The sequence below is a fragment of the Corvus brachyrhynchos genome, unplaced genomic scaffold (assembly GCF_000691975.1).
Source record: "Corvus brachyrhynchos isolate BGI_N302 unplaced genomic scaffold, ASM69197v1 scaffold69, whole genome shotgun sequence".
Taxonomy (NCBI): Eukaryota; Metazoa; Chordata; class Aves; order Passeriformes; family Corvidae; genus Corvus; species Corvus brachyrhynchos.
In genome coordinates, this window is record NW_008240228.1 from 4,258,338 (window position 1) to 4,273,321 (window position 14,984).

The following is a 14,984-nucleotide window of genomic DNA, read 5'->3' on the forward strand; positions in this document are numbered from 1 at the left end:
GGAATGCCGCCCTTTGCTTCTTACATCCTGCAGAGGATATGGGAGGTACAATATGTAAAATAAAACAGAAGCTAAATTGTCTTTCTCTTGTTGGTTCTTTTATGTCTGTTTTGCATTTTGTTGTCATCCTTCCTGCATCAGTCCATGTTTTTTTTATTACTATTCCTCTTCTGAATAAACAGCAACAGCCAATAGACATTAAGAAGTTCTATTGTTACTTTTAATGTATTTTAGCAGCATTTGGGTTAATGGCTCTTTCAGTTGAACTTCAAATTTTAGTTTAATGAGAAATTAATTGATTCATAATAAGGGTTGAAGAATGCTTTTTCTAGACAAATTCTACATAGTTTTCTCAGTTATCCTTTTGCAAGGACTGTAAAATGTTTCAAGACCCATCATTCGTTTGTGGGTTTTTTTGGCCTTTATGTACAGATTCCTTGAATATTCATTTGCCATGTTTGGTTCTCTGTAAAATGTCCATTAACACTTTCAACCCTTAAAATAGTGCTGAACTGAGTCTGGTGGAAAATCACTGTGTGCAGGGCCAACCTTGCTTGTGTTTTAAAGTGAGAAAGAGGCTTCTTAACCAAGTTGGCACAGGGATGGCACAGATTCCTTGATCTGAGCCATAGATGAGGAATTGAAGCTTTCTCTTTGCTTACCTGCTCTTTGAGTTCCCAGTCCAATTTCCTGTCTTTATTCCTGGCTGAGAACAGCATGTCCAGCCTGGAGACTGCTGAGGACAAGCTCATCCCCTTTAAATCCCCTTAAAAAACAGGGCTGGAGTTTTGTAAAAGGTTTTTACTGTGCAGCATTGAGACCTCTGGTGAAACACAACCCTTCCTTACCCACTGGAACACTGTGGGATTGGACATGGATTGCTGTTCCAAATGGTTTTGCTCCTGGTCAGGAGCAGCTGTAGGGTCACAAGTGTTGCAGGTGATGTGATGGATGAGCTGTAGCTGCTGCACCTCAGGTAAAGGGAGTTCAAGCAGCACATCTCAAGGTCCACAGTGACACCCAGCTGGTGACACAGGCCCAGGGATCTAAATGGTGTGGGCAAGGGTGTGAGACCCAGCAGTGAATGTCCAGGCTTGGGGTGCAGAACCGACTTTTACAGCCACTCCAGCTTCTAGAAGTCATTAAGGAGTGATTGAGCTCTGCAGACACTGAGCAATGATTGTCTCTTTCTCGGACATTCCCTCCAGTCATTACCCAGGAAACCTGACAGAGCAATTTGTCATTTCTAAATAAAGGGAGGAGAATGTTCTTAAGGTGTTTATTTTTAAATTGAGATAAAAATTTTATAAGCAAGAGTTATGGTCGTGTCAGCTGCTCGTATTCTTCAGGTGGAGTAGAGGAACTGGGAACAGCTTCAGCAACCCAGTTATTACCGCTGATTACTTAGATAGGGTAGACTTTTTTCTTGGATGGGCACCTGGGCCTTGAGGTAAAAAGAAAGTAGTTTTTAAAAAACTAACCAAAGAACAAACTACATTTATTGGCCTCATGTCAACAGATTTCCAACTACAGAGAGCCAGAAAAGCACAGGAAATTTTCTCCCTATTCTCTGAAGGTTTGCTGACTGCATAACAGTACTCATTGCTTTTGGAAAGTGCTGGATGAATTTATTCCTTGAAATTGTATATTCAATAAAAAATGTAATAGTTACCCTCAGCATGAAGCTGTGTGAAAATCTTTGCATACCATTTATGTTCTTTTGAAGTAACTTATAAAAATACTGATTCAGTGTTAAGGTTTTGTGTTAGATATTTTTAAAAGATACTTGTTTATAAAGACAAGGATGTTCCACTTTAATATTTCCTAAATATCTCATAACATGCAGAAAAAATAAGCAGAGTAATTGCCTGGGCTTAGACTGAACTTTCAAAACTGTGAACAAGGTTCAGAAGCACCAACCAGGGAAATTTAATAAGGGTTTTCTTTGTGTGCAGAGCAGCTCAGTCTTACAGGTACTTTCATAGCCCCAAATGATTTTAAAAAGAAATGTTGAAAGTGATTTTAGGGTTTTTTAATGCAGTCAGTACATAGTAGGAAGATTAATGCATTCCTTTTGATTTTTCCCCTCTCCTTTAGGTCATTGAGTACAACCCATCGCAGTGCCTGGATTGGCTGGCTGTGCAAACACCTCGGAACAAACTCGCTCACAGCTGGGTCCTGCAGAACATGGAAAACTGGGTTGAACGTTTCCTCCTGGCACACAACTACCCTCGAGTGAGAACTTGTAAGTGAAGTTTAATTGAAGGGAATTTGTCACCTGTTGCAGTGAGTTGCATGCTCCTGTGTTTGTGTTTTCCTCCTTTTCCAGTGGTTTTAGAATTGCTGGGGTTTAAAATCTTAGGATAACTGTGGTGCCTCATCCAGAGGTGTTAGCAGTTTTGATGAACACTGTGGGTTCATTTGGTACCTTGAATGATACATTGGTAGGCTCTTTATCTGAAGTGACAAATCTACAAGGTCCAGGAAAACCTAAAGAAGGAAAAGAGGTAATTCCAGAGGTTTTCCATCGTGTCCATCACATGGCTGTACAATAGGTGGGAGTAGTACATGTTGTTCTTTCACAGTAATCTTCAGCTGAGTCCTCTGAGCTTGTGGATCAAGGAGAAGCCAGCTGTGCTTTCCCCCAGATCCCCGGGTATCCTGGCTCTCCGGTTTGTTCTGCCAGGAATCACACTGTCACATTGCTAGAGAACGTTTTCGGCCTTCGCTGTGTCCATTTTTTTTACAAAGGAGATTCCACAGGTACAGGCCACTGACCTTTAACACATTTTTGTGGCTGAGGGAGATGTGAAAACTTGAGCTACAGCTTTGCAACAGGCTCCAGTTGTAAACATCTCTGAGGAGGTAATGACCTCTTGATTGAGCAGTGGACAGTTCAGTCATGGAAAACCTCTGGGATGCATTGTGTGATGGGATCTGGGATCACATTCTGTGGTGGGGTGCATTGTGCTAGCCCAGGGAGAACCAGGCAGCAGACAGGGCTGTAGGTGAAGAGGCCTGAAAGCACATCCCAGCACCACTTTAACAAGCTTTGTACTACTCTTATCCACTTGGGTTTTTCTTCTAGTGTGAATATAGTGATACCAGGTTGTGTAAAATGCTTTGGAATCTGTAAATGGAACGTGCAGTGCAATTTAATTGCTGTTTACATGGCTGTTAAGCAGGTATGTCACTGTCAAAGGTGTAACAAATCTGTTTTTATTTGAAGCTGCAGCCTATCTCTTGGTGTCGCTTATTCCAAGCAATTCCTTCCGTCAGATGTTCCGATCGACCCGCTCTTTGCACATCCCCACACGGGACCTGCCCCTCAGCCCAGACACCACAGTAGTTCTGCACCAGGTCTACAACGTGCTCCTTGGCCTGCTCTCACGAGCCAAACTCTACGTTGATGCTGCTGTTCACGGCACCACCAAACTGGTGCCCTACTTCAGTTTCATGACGTACTGTTTGATTTCCAAAACCGAGAAACTCATGTTCTCCACCTACTTCATGGACTTGTGGAACCTCTTCCAGCCGAAGCTCTCGGAGCCGGCCATCGCCACCAACCACAACAAGCAGGCCCTGCTGTCCTTCTGGTACAACGTGTGCGTGGACTGTCCCGAGAACGTGCGCCTTATCGTGCAGAACCCCGTGGTGACCAAGAACATTGCCTTCAATTACATCCTTGCGGACCACGACGACCAGGATGTGGTGCTCTTCAACCGCGGGATGCTGCCCGCCTACTACGGCATCCTGCGCCTGTGCTGCGAGCAGTCCCCTGCCTTCACCAGGCAGCTGGCTTCTCACCAGAACATCCAGTGGGCCTTCAAGAACCTCACCCCTCACGCCAGTCAGTACCCAGGAGTAAGTGACCAACACCAAAATGCACCAGCCCATTGTTCCCCCTCACCCAGTGTCTCTTGTAACTTAACATATCCGGTGGCAACAGTATTAACTGCTGGAAGTAATTCGTGTGTTTAGATCCATTTGCTGGACTTTGTGGGGGATTGGTTTGGGTTTTCGTTGCAGTGTAGCAGCTGGAGAGCAGTTGTTGTTTTCTGGGAGCAGACACTGGTGTTTCCACTGTTCAGTATTCCAACGGAGTCATAAGAAACAAGGAATAACCTTTGATGGTGGTCTCTAGGAAGGGGGTTGCACTATAGCATGCAAAGTTGGAGGAATTCCCCAGTTTCTTTTTGCTTTCAGTTTCTGGAATAGGGCCAAGAGTTAGCCTGCTGCATTCCAGTGGAGGGACAGCCTAGTGTTCCCCTTGGGAACGCCCACGTACCTTTGGGAGTTGTGCTGTCACTACAACAGTGACACATGCAGCCGAGAGCAGGTGCTGGTTAAAGTAGGCCACGTGTGATGGTCAAACAACAGGCTTACAAAGGCTGGAAGAGACAAAGGGCTTGGGTTTGCATGGTCACGCAGTGAATATTGCTTTGGGCTCCTTCAGGGGTGTGCAGGACAGAAAGAATACAAAGCTTCCCCATCACTGTGGAGAGAAGGATGCGTGGAGTCCTCCATGTTGAACTTCTCATAGCTCAGCTCACAGGGAAATTTACCACTCTGACAGTCCTGTTGCTCTTCTTGTTGGCATCTCCCCTCAGAAGTCTCACTTTGTCTTGCAAGGGACACGAGTTCCTCCACTGTGTTCAGTGTTTGCCAGGCATGGGACTGCAGCAGGTTTTGGCGCAAGCAGCTTTCTGAATGTTTGGTCCCAGGGATGGGGATTTCAGATTCCTCTGTACATATACAGATGTACATATAAATGTGGCTGTGAGCTGTGCTCTTAGGAAGCATCAAAACATCTAATCTTATAACTTTGGAATAAAGTCTGAACCACAACACAGTGAGAGAGCTGACTAACCAAGTATTTCTGTGTGTTTTAGGCAGTAGAAGAGCTGTTTAACCTCATGCAGCTGTTTGTAGCTCAGAGGCCAGACATGAGAGAGGAAGAGATAGAGGACATAAAGCAATTTAAGAAAACCACCATAAGCTGTTACCTGCGCTGCTTGGACGGACGGTCTTGTTGGACGACTCTCATAAGGTACAACCCTGTGCTCATCCAGCATCTCAGCTGGAATTCCATCCTCAGCCTCCCCCCATGAGCAGAGCTGTAGTTCCAGCTGCTCTTGTTGGCAGTTGTTACTTGGGAGCAGAAATGTGATGTAGAAATTGTGCCTGTGGGACAGTTTATTGTATCGTGTCTTCAAAGAGTTTTTCGTGTCTAGTTGTAGGAAGTACAGCTGAAAGTGCTGCTTGGGCATTCTAGCAAAGCTAAAAATTGCCTGTGCATGTAGGTCAGCTCTGGGGTTTTAAATGGAACTGGTGGTGCACTGAAATCCTTGTGGAAAGGACAAACTGTGTTACCTGGAGGGGCTACATGCACTCACCCGTCACAGAGCAGAGCCACATTGTCCCAAATAATCTTTATGTTGGGAGAAAACATTCATTAGCGTAATCCTTTGTTCTGCTGTAAGCATAAAATACTCTGATTAAAATGTTTTCAGACATTTAAAAGGCCAAACATATGCTTGACTGAGTCTGTTTAAATGTATCATTTAAGAAGCATAAACTTCTGTCTGTGGAAGTACATTATTTTCCACATTTTTGCAGGGGTTGTATAGGAAATATTTCTGTAAAGGTTATTTATAAATTACTTTCCATAACATAAAGGAGGTCAACAGCAGAGGCATTTTTAAATTAAAAAGTAGGGGGGTTAATGATGAGAGGAATTATGTTCTTTTGGGGCTTCTTTGTTCTTTTGTGATTATTTTCCAAAATAACAGCATGAGTGTAACAATTTTAAGCTTGGGATGCGACTTTCAGTGTTCTCAATGTTTGGATATTTTTTCCTAGTGCCTTCAGAATATTATTAGAATCTGATGAAGACAGACTTCTTGTTGTGTTCAATAGAGGATTGATTCTGATGACTGAGGTAATTATTTCTTTATTTAGTTAGAGCAAACATCTCACCCTGGTACTTTTCCTGTCAGCTTTAATAAGATTTCTTTTTAGTACTAAAAAGATCAGGAAATTGTTTGTCTGCTTCTCAGGACAGAGGGAAAACCACCAACAGATTATGCTGAGAGGAATAAATTTATGCTTTTTTGGTGTCATTCTCTTTATTACAGTTAATTGGGAATGAATGGCTGAGTGCAGTCACACAATTGTTATTAGTTAAGCAGTGTTGAGGTAACAGGTTAAAAACCAGAACTAACTTAAAGGGTGCTCAGCTGCAGTTGTGGTTAGTATTTCTGACCCTCCTTTGAGGCCCTCCTGAGGCAGTTCTCCTTTTCTTTCCTACCTATTGTGCCTTTGTTTGCAAGGAGTGGTCTAAAAACACATAAACTCAATTTCTTTCTGATGGAACTACACCTAAAATGCATTTCTGGAGCCCATTTAATATATTCAAGTTTTAAGTGGGGATTTGGTCCATGAGACCAGACCAGAATTAGTTCAAAATCGAAAGAAAAAAACTTAAATAATGCACCTCTGAAATGGATACAGTTGGAGTGTCAAGCCCCTGCCCCCAGCAGTTTCACTCTACAAATCCACATGTCCTGATGAGTGGAATATCCTGGATTCCATTCAGCACTTCCATTATTGAGGTGATGGATGAGAACCTGTGTTCACTAAAAGCACTGGCAGTGCTCCATGGGGAAGGATCTCTTTGAGAACAAGAATAAAACTCTGGATGTGTTGGAGAAAGCATAAAAACAAGATTCAGTTCATCCTTGGCACATGTAGAACAGTGTATTCAGGAGAGATATTAAACTGGGAAAATCCACGGTGCAAGACAAGTATCTCAGAGGTAATTGTGGCTGTACAGAAAATGGGATTTTGGCATAGGTTCCTGCAGGTGGGGGCAGCCAGCACAACTGGAAGTTGTCAGGAGGTCTTGGAGCAAACATCTGTCAAGGATATTTAGTCTGCCTTTAGGCACGTGGCTGGATTGGATGATGCTTCGAGGTGATTCCAGTCCTGTTTTTATATAAAAATTCTCTTAATTCCTTTTATGTCACTGGTTTGCATTTTCTGGGAAAAAGTGTGGTAGAAGGAGCTGGAATTACAGGAACAGCACAGTGCTATTTGAAAATTGAATTTCAGGAGCTTGTTATAAATATAAGCCTATAGATTAATTAATTGTAGTTAATTACTCCAGAATATCTGTTCCTTTTTGTTATGAAAATGCCTCCATCCAATAAACTGGGTGTAAAAAGTCAGGAACTGGGCTATGAGGTTATCCACACATGAGATGTAAGTAGATTAAGGTACATACATAGAGATGTATAAAAAGAATTTGTTTAGCTTAGTTAGCCCTCATCCATACTAGCAATGGATAATTAAGTTTATATGAAGTGTGTAATCTAAAATGAATTTATCCCGTGTAAAACATTGCTAGAAATTAGGCTAAACTGGTGTTACATTACAGCTTGAGGTTAGCTGGTCTTACATTGTCACTTGTTGGCTGGCAGTGTTTTGCCTGGTGACAAAAAACTGCATTAAGGAGTTGTCATATCCAGAAAAGTTTTCTACTTAGGGGTGGCTGTGTGTCTTTTATCTTCACTGTAGTATAAAAAGTGCCTGGCAAGGGTTTGCATTCTAGGGACTGAGGCTATCTTTCAAATACCCCAGCAGATTAAGTATCTTTTCTTACATCCTGTGCTAGAATTTTTGCTGTTCGGAAATGAGTTGCTTTTCCTTCTTTTTTCCTTCCTTTATATTTCTATAAATCACAGATGCCCAGAAGGTATAAAAGGAGAAGTAATTCATCTGATGTACAACCATATGTCCTTCAGCAGCATTTTGAAAAATGACTGGCATCTATCTTAATCCTACCTTTATTTCCCCAAATTCATACATCTGTGTCTGTCTTTGTGCACCTCTTATATGGCTTTGTCTGCTGGCACAGAAAGTTTGGGATTACAGGGATATAAAAACACTGTCTCTCAAATGACACTTTGTTCATTGGGTTGTAGATAAAGGTGTGAAAACTTGGCAATTGTTTCAAGCTGGTAACACAAAGCTTTTACCTTGAAAACAAATTAAGAACTTTGTGATTATATCCAACACCTTCTATTCTCTGAGCATAAAATACCTTGTTTGAGCATAAAATAAATGTAAATGTATCTGCAGGATAACAAGAGGAATACTAACAAGTACCTTCCTTTGGCAACATAAAGTTTTGGCATTTTTTTTTCTTCTTCCCAGTCCTTTAACACGTTGCACATGATGTACCACGAGGCCACAGCTTGCCATGTGACTGGAGACCTGGTAGAGCTTCTGTCCATTTTCCTTTCGGTTCTTAAGTCCACACGTCCATACCTGCAAAGAAAAGGTTTGATTATAACTCTTGAAAGGTTTATGCCTTTTGTCTCTACATTAATTTTCCTCACCCAAACCCTAGGTTTTTTTGTCTTGGTCAATGGTTGTGTTTAAAAACTTGCTGTACAGTAGGATATGTGCCTGTTAATGGATATTAAATTGTTAGTTATTAAATTACTTGTTGACTTAATGTGAAACTAGGTTTCATAAATTTAATAGCAGTAGACCAGTGAGATTTAATCCTTAGATGGATTAAGATCATGGTAGAGGAAAAAGAGATTCCTCAGCAGTAAAATTCTGTGCTTTATATAACGAGCTTTTGAGCCATGAGCTAAGCAGCCTCCTGGGATGTTTGCATTTGCAGATGTGAAGCAAGCTCTCATTCAGTGGCAGGAGCGGATTGAATTTGCCCATAAGCTCTTAACTCTGCTCAATTCCTACAGTCCTCCCGAGCTTAGAAACGCCTGCATTGGTAAGTCCTGGCCATGCAGGACCTGTCCTGCACAGGGACCTGCTGTGAGATGGAAATGCCACTTATGCAAGTGCACGTGCTCTGCTAGGAACTCTGGAGGTCGGGATTGTTTGTGTAATACTGTCAGTGCATCAGCACTGGTGTTCTTATTCCATAGAGTTCTGGGTTTGGCAGGTTTCGCTGAATATTCCTGTTCTCAGTTAAGGCACGCAGACTGGGGGCACAAAAAGTCACCTGTCACTTTGTGAGACCAACTCGCCCCCTGATAAGGGGCATGACTGAGGAATTATTCCTCAGTTCAGGTGTCAGAGAGTTTAGAGTCAAATCCCAAAACTGACATTAAAGTTCAAACACGAACTAAAGCTCCCCTCAGAAGGGAGCGTGGAGACCAGGTTACTCTGAGAAACAGCTTTGCTTGTTCATTTTTATGATCCAGTACTGTGAAGTGTAATAGTGGAAGTAAAGCTTAAATAGCTTGTAGAAAGGAATGGGTTTGCTTTTTAAAGTGTGGACACAGATACTTTATACAAATGTCTCTCTTGCATTAGTGGAGCTATTTCAGGAAGCTCCAGGTTTTTTCTAGTTCAGGCTTTTTTAATATTATTTAATGGATTGCTGATAAAGGCCTAACACTGTGTCCCAAAGTACTTTTTTTGTGTGATTTGTATGCATTTCCCCCTATTTTGAGTATTTTCTCGTTGTCCTCCTGACTGCTGCTGGTTGCCATTTTCCAGACGTCAGACCTGCTCTGTTAAAGAAGAAGCTAAGAGGGTAATTTTACTGAGGTTCTCATTCTGCAAGCTGGCCCCTCCCTGCTGGGTGCTGCACCACTGAGCAGGGTCTCTCCCAGTGGCAGAGGTGAAGGGAATCGGGATGGAGTCAGGGGTGTCACTCAGGTGTTGCTCACGGCGGAGCTGCGGCAAAAGGGATACGAGAGAGAGTTTGCAAATGCATGAGCCTTAAGTTGAACTGTTTGCTGTTAAGAATTAACAATTTGTAATAGCAAAAACAACTTTTTGTTTGTAGATGTCCTCAAGGAGCTTGTACTTTTAAGTCCTCATGATTTCCTACATACTCTGGTTCCATTTCTACAGCACAATCATTGTACATACCACCACAGTAATATCCCAAGTAGGTATTTCAGTGATTGTATTTTGAAGTTCTCTTACACTATTATTACTCTATCGTGTTCCTTGCTGATGTCAAATATTGACCTTTTTAATATATCCCTATTTTATCCGAACTTACACTACAGTGTCTCTTGGACCTTATTTTCCATGTCGTGAAAATTTGAAATTAATAGGGGGGAAAAGCAATATTCGTCCTCCGCGTCCCGAACTCAACATGTGCCTCTTGCCCACCATGGTGGAAGCCAGCAAGGTATGTAAACAAGTGGTCCTGTAAAGAATTGTTTCTCTATTGTTTTCCCATTTTTATAAAAGTATTCGAAGAATCCAGTAGCTCAATGCATTTACCTTTTCTTTGTAAGCAAAGCATAATTCTTCTTCAAGATGTGTTGTCCTCATATACTCCATTCTAGATGTGCACTCCAGAAGCACCATTTCCCTGCCCTTGGTGATACACAGCTTCATATTCCAGACACCATAAGGGTTTGGGCCTTTTGTGGTAGGAAAAAAACCCATAGCACACATTTTGGTAATTTCCCAGTCTGTCTGTGGCATTTATAAAGGAAACTGAGGCACCACCCAGGGACTGTCCCGATGGGTTTCACACTATGTTAAGGTTTATTGCCAGACAGCCAAGTAGACCCCGCAGGTTCCCTTAGAGTCCATTCAGCTGGGACTGAGGCGTAATCTCCTATTTGTTTGGGTAAAATCCAGTGCCTGAAATGTCATACAGGGCTTTTTAAGTCTTTCCACTTCCCATTTTCCCTTCTGTGGGCTTCCTGATGGGATGCCAGCTTTGGTGGGGCTACTCCATAGTGACTTGCCACGTCCCATTGTTACAGCTGCAGCAACGGTGGGATTCAGCTCACGTCACTTTGCCTATCTAAAAGGTCAGCATCCAGCTCTTCCTGGGGCTCATGGCCATAAATAGTTACCCTGGGAAGGAGAGAAAGAGTTCCCCTCCTTCCTGTCCCAGGCACCTGAGTGTGGATGAGGCGACTCCCTCTCCACGGAGTGCAGGGAACACCAGTGACTAGATTTTAGATAGCTAAAGTCAGGTCAGGTGAATCCCACCCAAAAAGGAATATGTATGGACAATCATTTGAAGCAGGAGAACTGGTTACTTGCTGTCCGGTAACTGTGGTTCTTCAAGATGCTTTGTCCACACAGATTCTGTGCTCCTCCTGCTGTGCTAATTCCGAGTCCTGTCCTAGGGGATTCTTACGGGTGAAGGAATTGAGTGGTGGTTGAAGCCGCCATACCCCTTGTGCCCTCAGGTACAGTGGTCGCAAGGACACACTGGGTGCAGGCACAGCCCCAGTGGACACAGCTATTCAGAAAGAATCCAATCTCCTGCACATGGGGCCTATGTGCACGTAGATGGGAATCTGTGTGGGCAACACATTTCGAAGAAGCACGGTTACTGTAGGGTAAGTAACCCTTCTTTTTTAAAGCTTTCAGAATGATGCTGTGTCTATTTGTGCACCATCAAATTGACTGTGTAATCCGAGTGTTTGAAAAGATGTTAGAGAGCCAGAAACTGTCTCTAGTGGGTTTCCCCATCATGCATCCAGAAGTGACACTACATAATGTAAATATTTGGACTTAAAAAGTTGTCATATTACATGGCACAGTATTTCACCCTTTATATCGAATTCCTGATACATTGGGAAGCAGAATATTTTTAAACCTCTAGAAACACATCCACAGTCACATTCCCCTGTGGTTTTGCATGCTTGTTTTTCATTCAGTTGCTTTGTATAAGGTTGCATTTGTTTGCTTGAGTTTTAGAGGTTTTCTCTTGGCTCTCTGATGCCATTTTAAGCTTATACACGTCCAAAATATTAAAATATTGATATATACGTATCACTGGGTTTGAGACATTCCTGAGAATTCTGCTCTGATGCTCGGTCTCGAGAAAATTCTGATTTCTACAGATCAGAACTGGCAAGTTATGATTTAAAAAGCAGTAGTGTATATATATTTAGGTGTCTGTATGTGATACAAAGTTACTGCATTCTTTTCCTGTCCTCTTCGAGCCGTGGTATTTGCACAGCTTTGCACCTTCTCGGTGTTGGCTCAGAACTCTCCAGTAAAAGATTTTACTGGCAGAGAATTGCATTTGCCATCTGTCCTCCTATCACACCCTGGTGCTTGCCAAGGGCTGGGTGAGGAGGCACCTGGAGATTCCCACTGTTCGCCTGTAGTACAGGATGAAACATTGCAGGGCAAGTGACAGGAAGGGAGATGCTCAGGGAATCTGGGAGCTGTCCTGTGGCTTTGTAGGTTAAATGAGGCTCTCTTAAATCTTCAGGGCAAAGACGATGTTTACGACCGGATGCTGCTGGACTATTTCTTCTCCTACCACCAGTTCATCCACCTCCTGTGCCGAGTTGCAATCAACTGTGAAAAGTTTACTGAAACTTTAGTTAAAATGAGTAAGTATCAAGGTGAAACAGCCAAAGGATGTTTTTTCTCTCATAACTTGAGTACTTCTGCACTAAGTGTTATATTCAGAGTTTTTAAGAAAAAGCAGAGCTTGTGAAGCTTGTTGTGTTTGGATATTACTTTTATCCACAAAACTGTTACCTGTGTATAAGACAGTGCAGCCTTGCCCACGTGACTGGCACATTTCGGGCCTGTCCACAACGGAGCTGAGGTAACCACTGCGAATTCAGTCTTGCTGTACCTTTAGAGTTCAATGCAGGACTCACTAAGGCTGTTTTTGGGTGGTTGGCAGTTAAAATGGCTTTGGATCAGATCCTGGATCCTCAGCATCTCAGCAATGGCAATTAATTGACAATATTTACATTTTTGTGTTCCCACACAAACCTGAGGGTGAGTTCCTCAGTGTGCACAGACCTCAGTGTCACACCAGTAATCTTGTCCAAAGAGCAATGACAGAATGTCCTTTTATCCCCTACATCGCCCATCTGCTTGTTGTTTGTCACACTTTTCCAATGTATTTATTAAACAGACTGTAAAAACCTGGCAGACACTACAGCTTTCTGATCATGGACAATGCTTGCAAGGTGATCCTATAAAATGCACCTTGGCACTGCTTTTCTGAGGAATTTCCCTGTCTCCCACAAAGTTCTCCCAGACTGACTTCTTCCCTCGTGCCATTGCAGGTGTCCTGGTTGCTTATGAAGGTTTGCCACTTCACCTTGCACTCTTCCCCAAACTCTGGACTGAGCTTTGCCAGACTCAGGTAAGAGCTTCAGAACCAACAGTATGGAAGCACAGGCAAAACACTGAATGTGGAACAAAGATCCCACAATTGTAACGCTGGGTGGTGTTTAATAAAACACCTCTGCCTGTGTTGCTGCTGTCTGAGAAAACCTTTTCTATTTCAAATACAAAAATCTGGTTCATTGTATTTGCTCGCTGTACGTCCTGCAAAAGCTGAACACAGCAACTCCCCCCAGTAACACTGGTGGCATGGTGGGTGTGCAGAAAGCACCTCATCCTGCCTCTGAAATTCCAGCTTTTTATGTAGCCCGAACACTGGGATGATGAAGGAAAAATTAGGAGATGTCAAAACCTGGCTATCATTGCAGAGGACCCTGTGGCTGGCTCACAGATCAGGGGCTCTGTCCCTTCGCATACACACTGGTGGCCTTCCTGGGGAAGGAGCTTCATCACAGGAAAATGGGAAACGAGAATTGGCAGTAATTGATTTGTACAATTTACTGACACCTGATAGCTCTGAACTATTTCTTGGTGGGCCTGGCCTGCACATGCAGTGCTGACTCTGCCATCTTCTCTCTCCTTGCCAGTCTGCGATGTCCAAGAACTGCGTGAAGCTCCTCTGTGAAGATCCAGTTTTTGCAGAATATATCAAATGTATTCTGATGGATGAAAGGACCTTTCTTAACAACAACATTGTCTACACCTTTCTGACCCATTTTCTTCTCAAGGTACACTGTCTTTTAGCAATAATTATTGTTCCAAGGAATGCACGCACTGATGCTGCTTCATTTTGGGATGCTGCTTTCACAGTCCCAAATTTTTGTGGCTTTTAAAAAAATACTTTGTTTCCACAGGTGCAAGGGCAGGTATTTTCTGAAGCAAACTGTGCCAACTTAATCAACACTCTAATTACAAATCTAATAAATCAGTATCAAAGCCTAGAATCTGACTTCAGCAACCAGAGAGTCGAAATTTCCAAAGCAAGCTCTACGTTAAATGGGGTGAGTCTTTTCTAACAAACACGAGCAGCGTTCAGGAGGCAGCTCATTTCCTACAGAAACTATTCAGTGCCCTATGCCAGGTGTCAGGCACTCTGTGCCTCAGCTGGGCTCCTGGGCAGGGCATGGGAAGCTGGGAATATTAACCTGACTTCGGGGAGCAAAGTAATGCAAGTGCAGGAGCATTATAATGGCAGGCGTGTTGTAACCCAGCAAGGTTTTGTGTCTCAGCACGGTATTGTCACCCCCAGGACAGAGCTGTGTAAGGTCAGCAGGTAGTGAGGGGGGAATTTCAGTGCTGTGAGCAACTCTAGAAGGGGATCTTTGGGCTGCTCAGAATATGAACAGCACCTCCTTATTGCACAATCTCTGTGTGCAGGGTTCACCAAACACCAGTTCGAAGTAAGGCTGAAGTTTGTTTCTCTGTTTCCAGGACCTCCGCGCACTTGCCTTGCTGCTTTCAGTGCACACTCCCAAACAGCTCAACTCGGCCCTGATTCCAACTTTACAAGAGCTTTTAAACAAATGTAGAGCTTGTCAACAACAGAGGAACTCATTACAAGAGCAAGAAGCCAAAGAAAGAAAAACTAAAGGTTTGGTGTTACTCTAATGTACCTTTTACAAACTTGTATCAAATTAATGTAATATTTTATCCCTGCAGGGTGGGCCATTCCTTGGTTCCAATTCCCAACAGCACACAAAAATATCATTGTATTATGGAGCTAAAATTCATGAATGGCATGAATTCTCTGCAAGGAAATAAGTATTTCTTGAAGGGCTGTGTTTAATGTGGAGAAGGGTGGGAATGTGAGCAGTGCCTGTTCCCTGAGCCAGTTGCCCTGTCCCTGCAGAAGAAGAAGGAGC

The 14,984-nt window shown here is 43.0% G+C and overlaps 1 protein-coding gene across 1 annotated transcript in view; it reads left to right on the forward strand.

Annotated features, from left to right (window-relative positions):
* The window catches only part of USP34 (ubiquitin specific peptidase 34), a 95,482-nt gene that overhangs the window by 78,593 nt on the left and 1,905 nt on the right, over window positions 1-14,984 (forward strand). The window contains exons 66-80 of the mRNA XM_017745225.1: window positions 1-45; window positions 2,098-2,245; window positions 3,230-3,864; window positions 4,893-5,050; window positions 5,863-5,941; window positions 8,218-8,344; window positions 8,696-8,803; window positions 9,830-9,934; window positions 10,059-10,183; window positions 12,245-12,368; window positions 13,062-13,141; window positions 13,710-13,850; window positions 13,977-14,123; window positions 14,554-14,713; window positions 14,972-14,984. Coding sequence (XP_017600714.1) covers window positions 1-45; window positions 2,098-2,245; window positions 3,230-3,864; window positions 4,893-5,050; window positions 5,863-5,941; window positions 8,218-8,344; window positions 8,696-8,803; window positions 9,830-9,934; window positions 10,059-10,183; window positions 12,245-12,368; window positions 13,062-13,141; window positions 13,710-13,850; window positions 13,977-14,123; window positions 14,554-14,713; window positions 14,972-14,984 — 2,195 coding nt within the window. The remainder of the gene's footprint in view (window positions 46-2,097; window positions 2,246-3,229; window positions 3,865-4,892; window positions 5,051-5,862; window positions 5,942-8,217; window positions 8,345-8,695; window positions 8,804-9,829; window positions 9,935-10,058; window positions 10,184-12,244; window positions 12,369-13,061; window positions 13,142-13,709; window positions 13,851-13,976; window positions 14,124-14,553; window positions 14,714-14,971) is intronic.